We start from the raw sequence: 16,464 nt of genomic DNA, 5'->3' as shown, positions 1-16,464 counted from the left end.
CTGCGTATAGGTATAAGTGGACTGGGCTCAGCTGTTGTTGGTTGTTTCAATGGAATATCAGGTACTGCATTTGGAGTTTTGGCTTCATGGTAGGACATCCCTCGAGATTCTTCTTTACTTCTGGGTCACGATCGCAACAAACATTTGTAAAGTGGGCGGAACAAAGTCTATGACTAGTGTTTGGTAGGAAGTCCTATCTCTTCATGAGTTAGATGATGATCTACTCGGAAAACGAAAAAAAAAAATCAAACTGTCTTATGCCTTTTGTTGCATCCACTGGCAGCACACAGAACCATTTTTAATCACTGTCATGGTTTTTTTAAAGATATTAGAAAATGAAATTGCGCTAATTATGCCTATACACCCGTCAGTCAAATATGATTGATGTAACCACTGACGTCACAGCCTCGTTCTGAGTGACTTCCGGGATTGAAATATGCATAATTAGTAGGTCGACAGATCGATACATTTAGATTCATTATTTATCCATTTAAACGATAATTATATTGCTTTCGATGTTTTTTGGGGGGTAATTATGTATAAATAAATATTTATTTACCAAAAAAAAAAAAAAAAAAAATCATGTCACATCTCCTTTAAGCTATCGTTATAAAGGGAATGTTAATATTTTTAATTTTGAAGTCTTCAACTATATATCGAAATCTTGTGTTGGTTATATCTGTTAAATCATCCTCTGTGGTTAAAAGCTAAATTAATTCATCTGGCAAAGAAAATGAAAGAAACTTAAAATTATAATTTGTCTATATTAATTTGTTTATAAAACAATGGACCATTAAATTATTCATAATCCCTGAAATCATATTAGGGAATTTGTAGAATGATTATTAAAATGTTCAGTGATTATGTAAAATCACTGGACATTTTCAGGGATTATATATAATTACTAATGATTTTAGTGATTCTACATATTCCCTGAAAAATCAGGGATTCTACATAATCCCTGATTATACAAATTCACTGTAACATATGAACAATATAGGGGCCATGGTTGCCAAGTGGTCTAAGAAGTTAACACTGAGGTTCTGAGTTTGAACCCCACTCATGCACGTGTACTTGACTCCAATCTTAAGGCTTAATTTGACAAGGATTTTCAGTTTTCCCTATCAAAGGTCAGTAGTTTTGTCTGGGCTCTCCGACTTCCTCCACCAATAATACTAGCTGCCACAAAGTAGCCTAAAAGCAGAGCTAAAAAGTGGCGTTAAAACACCAGAAATAAAAAAAATCAAATATAAACAATATAAAAGCCAACATTTATATTTTCAAGTTCATCTTTTCAAAGCATTGTTTTTCATAGAAAGAGTGTACATATAGTATTATTTTGTATATTTACCAGTGTTTAGGTCTCAGAGTTTAAACAGTAACCATAACTGCCATAAAACCATAGACCCTGCCACCAAATGTGCTGTCATGTTACCAGATCTTTGTTTTGTTACTGATGTAGAAAGTAACCAGTGCTTGTCTGACGACTGTCCTGACAGACCTACCATTAGTGTTGAAATCAAGGTTCGTATTTTGATTTCTAAAAAAGAGTAACAAATTTTATAAAACTGGTTTTTTTTTTTAGGGTTAGTATAATGCTATGATGTCATCTGAGTTGGCATCGTTGTTGTCCAAAGACACATTTGGTTTCCGGACAATAACTTAAGTTAAAGTGAATGGATCTTTATGAAAATTTACAGAAATGGCTCAATACCACAAAAGGAAGATTTGGATTGATTTAGGGGGTTATGGTATGGTACCAACAGTTTAGAAATTAGGGGCCAAAAACAAGCATTTTTGTAGTTTCCTGACAATAACTTGTGTGTTAGTGTAAGGGTCTCTCTGAAACCATACCACAAGATTCTGATCCCAAAAGAAAGACTAGGATTGAGACTTTGGGGTAATTGCCCAAAACATATAGGAATGAGGGCCCAAAAAAAGGGCCAATAAGAACATTTTTCTAGTTTCTAGACAATAACTTGTGTTTAAGTGTATGGATCTCTCTAAAATTGTACTAGAAGTTTCTATACTACAATCAGGAGGCTGGTTTTTGAGTCTTGGGGTAATTGCTCCATTAGGGGGAAGAAATCATCAATTGCACTATATATTTTTGGTATCTTTGACCACATTTATTTTGTGTCCAAGAACTATATAATGTCAAAAATTTGATCACAATCAAAATTCAGATAGTATCAAGCTTGAATATTATGCCAAAATTTGCCATATCTGTTCAGAGGTGACCTCTGTGGTTGTATCAGCCTGTGCTCAGCATATTTATCTTATCAAAGTCACAGTAAACCTATCTTTATTCAAAAAATCTATCCTAGTACCTTCCCTGTCAATAAAGAAGAACTTGTTTCTATGTGACAAGGATCTATAGCAGTAGTATTGATGTCAAAACAGATATCTACGCCTTATAAACCATAATTTGATAAATCCAAATATAGCTTGAATATGAGGACTAAACAGTGCTCAACTATGACTTTAAATAAAAAATACATGTAAACTATAATTAGAAGCTATTTATATTCTGATATTTCAGCCAAAAAAAGGGTTCATGCCAGAGACTGGCAGCCTTCCTGAAGAAAGTGCAATAAAATACAGTGTATGTAAATTTTGTATACATCAAAGACTGAAGGTAAGTTTTTAAATCATGGGGATAACTGCATGCATGCAGTGCAAGCAAAGATTTCCGTACAACCAAATATTTAGTAGAGATATTAGTATAAACAATTACAAATAAGGACCAATTCTAGGGTGTGCTTAGTTATAGTGACTTGGCATCATGTTTTGACAATTTTAAAAACAATTAACCGAAGAGATAGCACAACTAGGATAAACACATGAGTTATCAATGTTTAAAATGTTATAACCAACATATCCTAATAGTCTGTCGATTTTTTATACGACCGCAAAATTTGAAAAAAATGTTGTCGTATATTGCTATCACGTTGGCTTCGTCGTCTGCGTCGTCGTCGTCGTCCGAATACTTTTAGTTTTCGCACTCTAACTTTAGTAAAAGAGAAAAGAAATCTATCAAATTTTAACACAAGGTTTATGACCACAAAAGGAAGGTTGGGATTGATTTTGGGAGTTTTGGTCTCAACATTTTAGGAATTAGGGGCCAAAAAGGGCCCAAATAAGCATTTCCTTGGTTTTCGCACTATAACTTTAGTTTAAGTTCATAGAAATCTATGAAATGTTGACACAAGGTTTATGACCACCAAAGAAAGGTTGGGATTGATTTTGGGAGTTTTGGTTCCAACAGTTTAGGAATCAGGGGCCAAAAAAGGGCCCAAATAAGCATTTTTTTTGGTTTTCGCAAAATAACTTTAGTTTAAGTAAATAGAAATCAATTAAATTTAAACACAATGTTTATGACCACAAAAGGATGGTTGGTATTGATTTTGGGAGTTAAGGTCCCAACAGTTTAGGAATTAGGGGCCAAAAAGGGACCCAAATAAGCATTTTTCTTGGGTTTCGCACCATAACTTTAGTATTTATAAATAAAAATCTATGAAATTTAAACATAAGGTTTATGACCATAAAAGGAAGGTTGGTATTGATTTTGGGAGTTTTGGTTCCAACAGTTTAGGAATAAAGGGCCAAAAGGGTCCAAAATTAAACTTTGTTTGATTTCATCAAAAATTGAATAATTGGGGTTCTTTGATATGCCGAATCTAACTGTGTATGTAGATTCTTAATTTTAGGTCCCGTTTCAAATTGGTCTACATTAAGGTCCAAAGGGTCCAAAATTAAACTTAGTTTGATTTTAACAAAAATTGAATCCTTGGGGTTCTTTGATATGCTGAATCTAAAAATGTACTTAGATTTTTTATTATTGGCCCAGTTTTCAAGTTGGCCTAAATCGGGGTCCAAAATTAAACTTTGTTTGATTTCATCAAAAATTGAATAATTGGGGTTCTTTGATATGTCAAATTTAACTGTGTATGTAGATTCTTAATTTTTGGTCCTGTTTTAAAATTGGTCTACATTAAAGTCCAAAGGGTCCAAAATTAAGTTTGATTTTAACAAAAATTGAATTCGTGGGCCTCTTTGATATGCTGAATCTAAACATGTACTTAGATTTTTGATTATGGGCCCAGTTTTTGAGTTGGTCCAAATCAGGATCCAAAATTATTATATTAAGTATTGTGCAATAGCAAGAAATTTTCAATTGCACAGTTATAAATTCAGCAATAGCAAGAAATCTTCAATTGCACAAAATTGTGCAATAGCAAGAAATCTTCAATTGCACAGTATTGTGCAATAACAAATATTTTCAATTGCACAATATTGCACAAAAGCAAGAAATATCTAATTGCACAATATTGTGCAATAGCAAGAAATTCCAATTAGATCCAATTGGAGTTATCTTTCTTTGTCCAGAATAGTAGTTGAATCAACTAAAATCATTGTTTTATACAATATACAATGTATATTCACTTTTACTACCAACTGATTGATTAAAACAATCTTTTCCATTCAGTCATTGTCAGTGATAACAAGCACCTTTTTTACATTTTAATATTTTATGATGTATTTAAATGAGTAGCTATTATTGCAAACTTCATTAGAAATTTGAATTGAGATCAGTTTTGAAATAAGGGAAAGGGGGATGTGAAAAAAAAATTGGGGGGGTCAAATTTTTTCATTTCAAATTTCATAAATAAAAAGAAAATTTCTTCAAACATATTTTTGAGAGGATTAATATTCAACAGCATAGTGAATTGCTCAAAGGCAAAAAAATTTTTTTAAGTTCATTAGACCACATTCATTCTGTGTCAGAAACCTATGCTGTGTCAACTATTTAATCACAATCCAAATTTAGAGCTGAATCCAGCTTGAATGTTGTGTCCATACTTGCCCCAACCGTTCAGGGTTCAACCTCTGCGGTCGTATAAAGCTGCGCCCTGCGGAGCATCTGGTTGTAAAAATATTGACTTGAATTTCAACCACATTTTCCACTAAACATGCTAAATGCAAGGAAACAAAAAATGTTCTGAATGTGAACAAAGTTTTTCTATGGCATGTCTCTTTTATTCTTTAATTTTTCTCTGTTAAAGGTATGTTTGCCTATTGAAGATTTCATAATACATAGCATATAGAGGCCTTCAACCTTCAAAAATGGTCTTCTAACATTTCAAAACTAAGAAGAAAATGTTAACATTATAGTTAACAGTTATGAACATATGCTCTTTCTTAAACTTTTCTCTTGTAATCCAGTAGCCTGTAGCATTCTGCAAGAAATACATTTCATGTCCTGCATTTTATGTTTGTATGATTTTGTGCTTTGCATAAATAAACCTGTATGTTCCCTTCAAACAAGAGATAAAACTATCTGTATAAGACATGTGTATAAATCATGTAGAAGTACAGGTCTTTAGTTGTTTCATGTTAACCACATACTAAGGTTGTTGTATAGATAGAACATCAATTATATAGTGTTGAGAGAACAAGGAAAAAATGATGAAACTTCAAATTTCTTATCAATATATTCTGAAAGAAGTAAAAAACAAATAATGTCAGAAGTGTTGATGTGATTAGTTATGGTTTGAATTCCTGTTCAAATGTGATTTTATTGGTTTCCTTTTCACAAACCAGGGCTCACGCTACCAGGCGACTTGGGCGAAGAAGTCGCTTTCCCGACCGTCACTTCACTTCCCCGACCCCCAAAAGCGAAGACAAGTCGCCCTGTTGATTACGATACTTGCTTTCAGTCGCTTCCGTCATCGGACTTTTTCAATTTTTTACCAAGTTGATGAAACATCAACTTTTTATTGATAATTAAAGAAATTTAGACAAAAACGATTAATAATCTTATGAAATGAGGTTGAAGCATCGTTTTCTGCAGTGTGTAGCAAGTTATTTGATAAAAATACAACTTTTTATCACTTGGTGAACTTCTGGAAGTTCCGGTGCTTGTTACTCGCTTTCTCGACCGTCACTTCGCTTCCCCGACCCCCAAAAGCGAAGCATGTTGCCCTGTTGATTACGATACTTGCTTTCAGTCGCTTCCGTCATCGGACTTTTTCAATTTTTTACCAAGTTGATGAAACATCAACTTTTTATTGATAATTAAAGAAATTTAGACAAAAACGATTAATAATCTTATGAAATGAGGTTGAAGCATCGTTTTCTGCAGTGTGTAGCAAGTTATTTGATAAAAATACAACTTTTTATCACTTGGTGAACTTCTGGAAGTTCCGGTGCTTGTTACTCGAAAACGTACATCAACCTAACTTTTGGCTGCAAAATAAGTTTGTTACTTCATTTAAACTTGTAATGCGGCGTAAAGCAACCAACAATCAATCAATCATTTAAACTTGATAAAAGTTGCCCCAAGTAAATGTTCAATCCATTTATTGCATTAAAAACGTCATGATCCTTTCCAAATAACTTGTAAATTTTCTTGCAATCGTCCGCCATTGTTCAATTTCTAAACTACGGATCGGAAACGGACCAACTATGACCGAAATCCGTATTTTTACAAAAATTACTACGAACACATGTACACGGATGGAACAGCTGACAGAAGAATATTGATCCCAAAAGGAAAAATTACGCATTCCACATGCATTAAAAGACTTTTGGTTACATCTAAATAAACTCATCATTGATTGGTGTATATAATTCCCTATGATTTATATGGATTGTTGTAAACTATTGTAAAGTTGCTTAACTCTTAGACTATTACACTAATATCAATATATTATGGCCAAGCTTAAATGCCTTTATATATCTTTTGATGAGAAACACTGATTTCATACACAAGATAGTTTTTAATTTAACTTAATTGTAATTGATATATTATAAATTCTTGACCTTTTTAAAAAAAAAAATTTTTTTAGTGCTAGACATTTAGTTGGTAGTTTCTCACAAGGACCATAGTAAAATTAAAACAACTTTTAATTTGAAATGTTACTTTAATTGAATACTCAGATATGAATTGAACAATATAAAAAGAACCTTATTTACAAATGACCTTTTATACTACAGTAAAATCCAAACATTGTAACCACCGCGCGAATGAGCACTTCTCTTTCAAATCTCACCACTTCTCCCTTTTAGTTTCAAAAAGAGAAGTCACTTCTCCCTATAATTCTGAAGTAGTGTGAGCCCTGCAAACAATATTGTTGTTTCAAAAGTTGCAGTGTCATGAATTAAAAGAGTTAGTCAATGATTTATATGAGTTAAACATATATTTGATGGTATATATGCTTCAGTTGAGATAAATAATACTGAACATGTGGATGCAGTTGTTGTAAACATGATATTTATTCTTTATTTCTAGTGTCGATATTTCATCAATAATATTCTCTAAGTATCTGTAAATGCATTTTAGATTTATACCAATAATAAGTGATTTTGGAAACTTGAACAGAATATGTTTACCTCTTCGAATACAATTTAAATGTTGTATTTTATGCCCAATTTATTATGCCCCATTTATAAGCATTGTGTTTTCTGGTCTGTCAGTTCGTCCGTCTGTCCCACTTCAGGTTAGTTTTTGGTTAAGGTAGTTTTTGATGAAATTGTAGTCCAATCAGCTTGAAATTTAGTACATACATGTAGTACTTAGATGATCTTTCTAATTTTAACGCCAAATTAGAGTTTTTATACCATTTTCGCGGTCCACTGAACATAGAAATGATTGTGCAGATGGGGCATTTGTGTACTTGGGACACATTCTTTGTTTTAAATATAATTTTGGATAATAGAACAGTATATGATTGTTTCCTGGAATACAATTGAAAATTTCAATTTCTTTTTTTTTTATAATTAATACAATTTCCTGCTTCATTGTTTATAACTGTAAATTACTGTCAGTAGAGTTATAAATATCTTCTCGTTAATTACTAGAATTAAATATTTTCTCATTAATTACTAGAATTAATTTGTCACAGGGTCATTGATCTTCCAAGCATAAAAACTTCCTCAGGGATAATGTCACTTTCTCACTATAGTTGACAAAGAAGTGACCCCAGGTCATCTGAGGTAATTTGACCTTTGACTGATAATGATCCAACACTGTGACAATATTACTGATAATTTGGACTAATATCCAATCTTTGATTATGTCATTTATCTATAAGATCAAAGTTTTTTTTCTGACTCAAAAGAATTTAATGTCTGTATTCATAATACATCAATTAAATCTAATACTATCATTTAAATTTGATAAAGGAAGTATTAAAATACTTGTATATATGTATCAATAAAACTTAAATTTTATTATAGAAAATATTTTGTGGGTTTCGATTCCACCTTCAGAATGGAATTTCCTAAAAATTTATAAATATTGTGAAATGAGATGCACCCATGTGATTTAATAACTCATAGAATTGACTGAATTGACATGTATTTGTTAGTTTATTTTTCGATTCAAATGGTATAATTAAGAGTTTTCAATGGAGTGTCTTTATGAAAAAATAAACCAAAATATAGAAACCTGTATTGAAAACATTATATTAATAAAAAATTCGCATGGGGTATAGAAATATGGTCATCTCTTATTCGCAATAAAATCCTTGTCAAAGCAAGGCATCCGTTTGGCTATCTAGTTGTATAAAGGAGTAGTGTTATACCACTGTCCCAGGTTAGGGGAGGGTTGGGATTCCGCTAACATGTTTAACCCCGCCACATTATTTATGTATGTGCCTGTCCCAAGTCAGGAGCCTGTAATTCAGTGGTTGTCGTTTGTTTAGGTGTTACATATTTGTTTTTCGTTAATTTTTTTACATAAATAAGGCCGTTAGTTTTCTCGTTTGAATTGTTTTACATTGTCTTATCGTGGCCTTGTATAGCTGACTATGCGGTATGGGCTTTGCTCATTGTTGAAGGCCGTAAGGTGACCTATATTTGTTAATGTTTGTGTCATTTTGGTCTTTTGTGGATAGTTGTCTCATTGGCAATCATACCACATCTTTTTTATAGGTCTTGTAAGACCCCTTTTCGGCCCCAAAATATAGCAGTTTTACAAAATTGTCAAACTGTTAACTTTTAGTTATTTATTGGATAGTAGAATGCTTCTGCTACATAAATATGGGCTGCTTTTGACAATACAATGCATATATGTCGGGTACTAGCACCTTTAAGTCATGCTAAATCACTGAAATCTTCACAATTCTAGCATTTTAGTTAAATTAAAGACCAATTTTGGCCTCAAATTTCAGGTTCATCTGACGAAAGATTTTGACCACTTTTTAAACACTTATGTGTGTATTTTATTTGATTCTATTAGTTTATGAAAGATTTTAACTGATTTTGTCATTAAAAACGATCTGATTAAACACATTCGTGTTCATCCTTAATATTAAAATGTAAGTTGTATTTGATGATAATACATAACATATATAAAGGTTGAGGATGAACACGGATGCGGCCACTTTCATTTTTGACAAAAAACATCTAAAAAGTGACATTTTTCGTCATATTTGGTAGACTTTTCATATTTGAGCTTAAATCGGATCGTTTTTAATGACAAAATCAGTTAAAATCTTTCACATAAACTAATAGAATCAAATAAAATACACACTTTTAAAAGTGATTAAAAAGTAGTCAAAATCTTTCGTCAGATGAACCTGAAATTTGAGGCCAAAATGGGTCCTTACTGGACCTACTCCTTTGAAGACTAGACCTGTCAAATTCGAGAAGTTAAATTCAATGCCCTGTGTAGAGAGAGTGCCACCCTTTAGTTGTCTATTTACCATACATAGTAAAATAAACAACGATCAATCAATCAAATTACAAAGTACATTAAAGGAACTTTCAGTGGCTCGAAAATCTATTCTGTGATTGGACAAAATGCTGTCATGGTTGGTGATTTGGTTGTGTTTGAAAAAACTTCTCGAAAAATTATATCGTGATGGAAGACTATAAATATTTGAACTAGATCTTACAAAGATTTATATTTTTTTTTAAATAATTGTTTCTCCAATAGCTCTTTGCATCCATGACAGCTGTTTATTCGGGACTATTATATAATTATATAATTTTTAATGTAAACTTTGTTGTTTGAACGTACATGACTTTTAGAACGCACCTACGCATGTGAGATTACCGCAGGGTTTAGGTGAATGTAAACAGAAAGATGCTACTTGTACTACCAATAGTTTCTAGCTTTGTTAACCATGAATTAAGTTTAATGTAAACAGTAGAAAATGTATATTTGTTTCTTTTTATATGCACTAGATTTTTCGACAAAATAAAATTTTTAGGTGTCATCACAATATTCTTATATATTATTGCCTTTCTAATATAACCAGACTTAGTGAAGAATTTCTTGTAGTTACATTCAGATGGAGATTTTACTAAGGAGGTCCTACGTCATTAAGTCATTGTGCTTCTGAAGGTTATCGAAATGATAGTTTTAAACATATACTCAAATTTAAATACGTCGGATATCTTTTTTAAAGAAAGTGCTTGTTTATTATAATCTGTATTTTTAAACTGCCTTGCCTTAAGATGGAATTAAGTTTTAGGTTGTTTTCTCTTTGGGAATTATTTCCCAGTTTCTCTGATGATGTGTTTAAGACTTTGTGGGAGTGTTATCTATTCGCCTTGAGTAAATTCTGGTTATCGCTGTTTCTTCACTTAGATGATTTGATATAATGTCATAATGCTTCAAAGTCTCATTAATTTCTCTGCCAATAATATGAATCAATATCGACTAATTGAATGACTCTTGGAAAATACTGTGACTCAATTCTACATGTTCCTGAATTGTAATGAACCTTTTTACACATTGATGGATATTTTATGGAAATGTTATCATTGTTATTTCTTTAAAATTGAGTGAATATTAGTTGTCTGAATGGTGACAGTATATATTTCCTTTTGTAATTATTGTCATAAAACATGACATTTATCAATCAATGTATTTTTACAGTTTTATGATTTTCCTGATGTAATGTTGACATGTTCGTTATACATGTACAAATTACAAATGGGAATTAGTTTTTACTCATCAGCAATCAATCAAATCATAGTTTACTGCGAACTTTCAAGGATTGATGTACTTTCAGATTGCATAGGTGGATCCAGAGGAGGCCCTGGGGAGCCTGCCCCCCTTTTGTTGCCAAATTTTTGTTGATTATTTAATATACAGGGAATCACTGAAGCATGACTGTAGCTGGACCCTTCTTATGGCAGTCAGTGGGGTCCCTTATAAAAAGTTCTGGACCCACTACTGGATTGTTTCAAATACAAATGTATTCAAACAAAATAACATATTTTTTTCAGCATCTTTAAAGCAAAATGAAGTTTGATCAATTGAATGTTTTCTAAATATCCTAAGTTCAGTTTGAAGCAAGCATGGCTTCTATATAAAGTGTATAAGCACTCACCAATAAACAAACACACTATCAGTGACATGGAAACATTTAATATCAGTATTTGTCATTAGCATCTAATGGACACAAATCATAGATGTAAAAAAAGAACAATAGGCTTATGAATATAAAGGAGCTTAATTGTAAAGGTTATGTTGATGGGTGGAAGAAAATTAATTTGTTATTCTGATTGAATTTTTTTATGGTTGTTTTCCAACTGAATAAGAGGATTTACCGCACGTTGATGAATACGCACGTTGTCTTCATCGTGTCAGCGACAGTATTACCTCATAGATCAATAGAAACCTTCAATCCCGCGTGTTATTCAGATCCGAGAAACCTTCAATCCTGCATGTTATACAGATTGGAGAAATCCGATCAAGGATTTAGTCAGAGATATAATGACAGTGAATGTGTGGGTTTAGTACTGCTGTTTATGATATATATATTTAATAGTAGACATTGAAGTATTTAGAAATCAATAACACGTTTTCGTAATGATGACAGTAATTGTTTATTAAATACAGAAGTTTATAGCACGTTGTTGTAAATATTTAACCCAATAACAAAAATTCAAAATAATGGTTGGGTCTCTGGTTAGGTTGTTTAATCTGTTTCCATCCAATAAAACTATTTGATAATATTAAATACCAATTTATCATGTGACTGTGTTTTTAAAACAAACATATAACTCCAGGGACACGTAACTCACACACTCTGATATACAATAACACAAGAGACACCACAAAACTTACTTGTAGTAAAACAAAATTGCAAATGGAAATGGGGGAATGTGTCAAAGAGCACAGCAAGAAAAACCTGTGTCTCGACAAGGCTTTAAAACAAAAATATGTACTTTTCAGTGGAAAGGGACGTCATACTAAACTCCAAAACATATTTATAACTGAACTAAAATTAAAATCATACAAGACTATCAAAGGACAGAGGCTCCCGCATTTGGGACGGATGCAAAAATATTTTTTAAGTTAGTACTTGGTGTACCCTTATGTTTCATGCATGTTTTAAATTTAACATGTATGAATTTTTTTTGTCCTGAAATTTGTTAACATTCATCATGGGGAAATGTATTATTTCTGTACTTTGTCCTGATAAAGTGTATATATCTATAAAAAATATTGTGTTACACTAGATTGTGGATAATGCAATCTTTTGTAAGAGAACATTCTTGTTCTATATCAGCATTTTGGTAAACACATTGATTGTGAAATTCTGGGGATTGTCTCAAAGGTTAAATCAATCAACAAGAACATATATGCCATATGGTCCTCAATCTGTGTATATTGAACTTTAAATTATTATTGATTATAATAAATAGTATCTCAGATAACTTAATATGAAGAAATATGTAGAACAAATGAATTTAATAGTGTATCCATGCCTTATTTTGGTATTTCTGGCGTAATCATGTATATTTTTAGCTCACCTGGCCCGAAGGGCCAAGTGAGCTTTTCCCATCACTTTGCGTCCGGCATCCGTCGTCGTCCGTCGTCGTTGTTAACTTTTACAAAAATCTTCTCCTCTGAAACTACAGGGCCAAATTGAACCAAACTTGGCCACAATCATCATTGGGGTATCTAGTTTAAAAAATGTGTGGCGTGACCTGGTCAACCAACCAAGATGGCCGCCATGGCTAAAAATAGAACATAGGGGTAAAATGCAGTTTTTGGCTTATAACTCAAAAACCAAAGGATTTAGAGGAAATCTGACATTGGGTAAAAATGTTTATCAGGTCAAGATCTATCTGCTCTGAAATTTTCAGATGAATCGGTCAAACTGTTGTTGGGTTGCTGCCCCTGAATTGGTAATTTTGTGGAAATTTTGCAGTTTTTGGTTATTATCTTGAATATTATTATAGATAGAGATAAACTGTAAACAGCAATAATGTTCAGCAAAATTAGATATACAAATAAGTCATCATGACCGAAATGGTCAGTTGACCCGTGAAGGAGTTATTGTCCTTTATAGTCAATTTTTAACCATTTTCTTAAATTAAAGTAATCTTTTACAAAAATCTTCTCCTCTGAAACTACTGGGCCAAATTCAATCAAACTTGGCCACAATTGTTATTGGGGTATCTAGTTCAAAAAATGTGTCTGGTGACCCGGTCCACCAAACAAAATGGCCGCCACGGCCAAAAATAGAACATAGGGGTAAAATACTGTTTTTGGCTTATAACTCAAAAATCAAAGCATTTAGAGCTACTTTGACATGGGGTACAATTGTTTATCAGATCAAGATCTATCTGCCCTGAAATTTCCATACGAATTAGACAACCCTTTGTTGGGTTGCTGCCCCTGAATTGGTAATTTAAAGGAAATCTTGCTGGTTTTTGGTTATTATCTTGAATATTATTATAGATAGAGATAAACTTTAAACAGCAATAATGTTTAGCAAAGTAGGATTTACAAATAAGTCAACATGACTGAAATGGTCAGTTGACCCCTTTAGGAGTTATTGCCCTTACAGTCAATTTTTAACCATTTTTCGTAAATCTTAGTTATCTTTTACAAAAATCTTCTCCTATGAAACTACTAGGCCAAATTAATCCAGACTTGGCAACAATCATCTTTGGGGTATCTAGTTTTAAAAATGTGTCCGGTGACCCGACTATCAAATCAAGATGGCCGCCACAGCTAAAAATAGAACATAGGGGTAAAATGCAGTTTTTGGCTTATAACTCAAAAACCAAAGCATTTAGAGCAAATCCGACATGGGGTTAAATTGTTAATCAGATGAAGATCTATCTGCCCTTTAATTTTCAGATAAATTTGACAACCCATTGTTGGGTTGCTGCCCCTTTTAAGGTAATTTTAAGGAAATTTTGCTGTTTTTGGTTATTATCTTGAATATTATTATAGAAAGAGATAAACTGTAAACAGCAATTATGTTCAGCAAAGTAAGATTTACAATTAAGTCAACATGACCGAAATGGTCAATTGACCCCCTAAGGAGTTATTGTCCTTTATAGTCAATTTTTAACAATTTTCATAAAATTTGTAAATTTTTATTAACATTTTCCACTGAAACTACTGGGCCAAGTTCATTATAGATAGAGATAAATGTTAGCAGCAAGACTGTTTAGTAAAGTAAGATTTACAAACACATCACCATCACCAAAACACAATTTTGTCATGAATCCATCTGCTTCCTTTGTTTAATATTCACATAGACCAAGGTGAGCGACACAGGCTCTTTGGAGCCTCTAGTTTTAATGCACCTGTCCTGATTTACATTTTCTGTGTACTAAGACTGTACTAAGTTGGAGCCCCTAACTTTAATGGTGGTAATTGGTTGATTTCTGTTATGTTTAATTATCAGTTATTGGTTTGTCAAATATTTCAGGCCATTCACAGGTTCCCTTGTTAGATTGTTTTATATTTTGTCATCTTTGAACCTTATATATTAATATACATGTAGTACAAAAATGTATGGCTTTGGCTTATTTTTGAATGCCTTAGGTGGCCTATAGTTGTTGAAATCTTTTGTACTTTTGTGGATAGTTCTCTCATTGGGATTCATTACACATCTCCTTGTTTTATAGAGTTGTGTGTAAAAAGCCATTATGTACTCATGAAAATGAACAAGTTCAATCAAAATATAATAAAAATAAATTTCATATAAATCATCATTTTGAAAATAATTTTTCTATAAAAGCTTCAATGAACACAGAGTAGTTTACATTTATATATGTGGTAGGAATTTTCATGTAGGCAATTATATCATAGAGAGAACAAAAATTACAAAAATCATTTGAAAATCAAAGGAGAATTACACAAATGATTACTTTAAGAATTCATTATAATTTTAAAGGGTAACCAATTTTGTGGACAGAGGGAAAATGTATCATAATTGTAACTTGATTTTTTGATCTTGACAAGATTCATTTAGGTCGAATGAAAACTGGTATTTGAATAATGAATCCACTGTATAAGATCTAGAGTAATTTTCAGTTTTGAGAAGTTCCCTTATTTTTTTCTGTTTACAACAAGGCTACAAATATTGAATAAACATCAAAGTATAATCCCGATTTAAAGTTACTCATGTACAAGATTGTATTGCCTTCAATTGTGAAATGTTCTACCACAGAACATTCTGTTAGGTATTGTTAGTTGTGATGAAATGTACAACACCTGCTGGTTTCTACCTGATTAAATCAATTTAATTATGTGTATTCACCTGTAATCAAAGTTTGGCATGCAAACAAAACAGTTATCTATGCCATTTGTTAATTAGACTGAAATTAAAAACTGTAATCTTATTGCTGGTTAATTCGGTAGAGAATTTGTTGTTCAGTATTCATTGCAGAGTTGATATCTGTACTAGGGGAAATATATGTTCAATATTAGAGACAGGGACTGAAAGACTTTGCTTTTTTTTTTTAAACCAGAATAAAATGCTGTTTTTATTTTGCTGAAGTAAAACAAAAACATTTAAAGGACTTATATATATTGTTTGAGAACTGTATCATTATACGTTATATATATTGACCAAATAAATGATAACCTTCTGACTCTACATGATAGTTATAGTATTGAGTAAATTATCTTAAAGACATATTAGTTTATTGTTGTCTAGTTGATCCCTTTACTAGGTACAACATATACTATTGGAATCTGGACTGAAAGACCTCAGTTTATGCCTTAAATAAAGTTATCCAGTATTTCATATAAAACTGTCTTAATAAACTACCATTTATAGTTTAAAAAGACTAGTCACATCAAAACTACCAGAAATATTTTTTTACTGTGCTTTCTTTACAATAGGCTTCACCTTTTAAAGTTCAAATTCCCCCCCCCCCCCCAAAAAAAAAATCAATTTGCAGTTTGGATTCATCTTTCAATTTGATCAGTAGGATTTTTAAGTCCATTGCTCCTAGTTGAAGGCTGTGACCTATAGTTGTTAACTTTTACATCCGTTGGTCTCTGGTGGATATTTGTCTTGTTGGCAATCATACCATATCTTATTCTTATACAAGTTATCAATTATTACAGTCTAAAGATGGTGTTGTCGTACACAAATATCAATGCTATGAATGATTTGGTTGGTACAAACATCTTCCACAGTCACTCTCAACACTGCACAATAAGGTTAAAGGTTGATGTTTATTACT

The 16,464-nt window shown here is 32.1% G+C and overlaps 1 protein-coding gene across 1 annotated transcript in view; it reads left to right on the top strand.

The window, feature by feature from the left end:
* The window catches only part of LOC134714706 (inositol-pentakisphosphate 2-kinase-like), a 56,756-nt gene that overhangs the window by 18,145 nt on the left and 22,147 nt on the right, over window positions 1-16,464 (top strand). Inside the window, exons 5-6 of the mRNA XM_063576212.1 lie at window positions 1,355-1,524; window positions 2,543-2,638. Of these exons, the coding sequence (XP_063432282.1) occupies window positions 1,355-1,524; window positions 2,543-2,638 (266 nt within the window). The remainder of the gene's footprint in view (window positions 1-1,354; window positions 1,525-2,542; window positions 2,639-16,464) is intronic.

The sequence above is a fragment of the Mytilus trossulus genome, chromosome 1 (genome assembly GCF_036588685.1).
Source record: "Mytilus trossulus isolate FHL-02 chromosome 1, PNRI_Mtr1.1.1.hap1, whole genome shotgun sequence".
NCBI lineage: Eukaryota > Metazoa > Mollusca > Bivalvia > Mytilida > Mytilidae > Mytilus > Mytilus trossulus.
The sequence above is the reverse complement of the archived record's forward strand: the minus strand, read 5'-3'. Positions and strand labels throughout refer to the sequence as shown.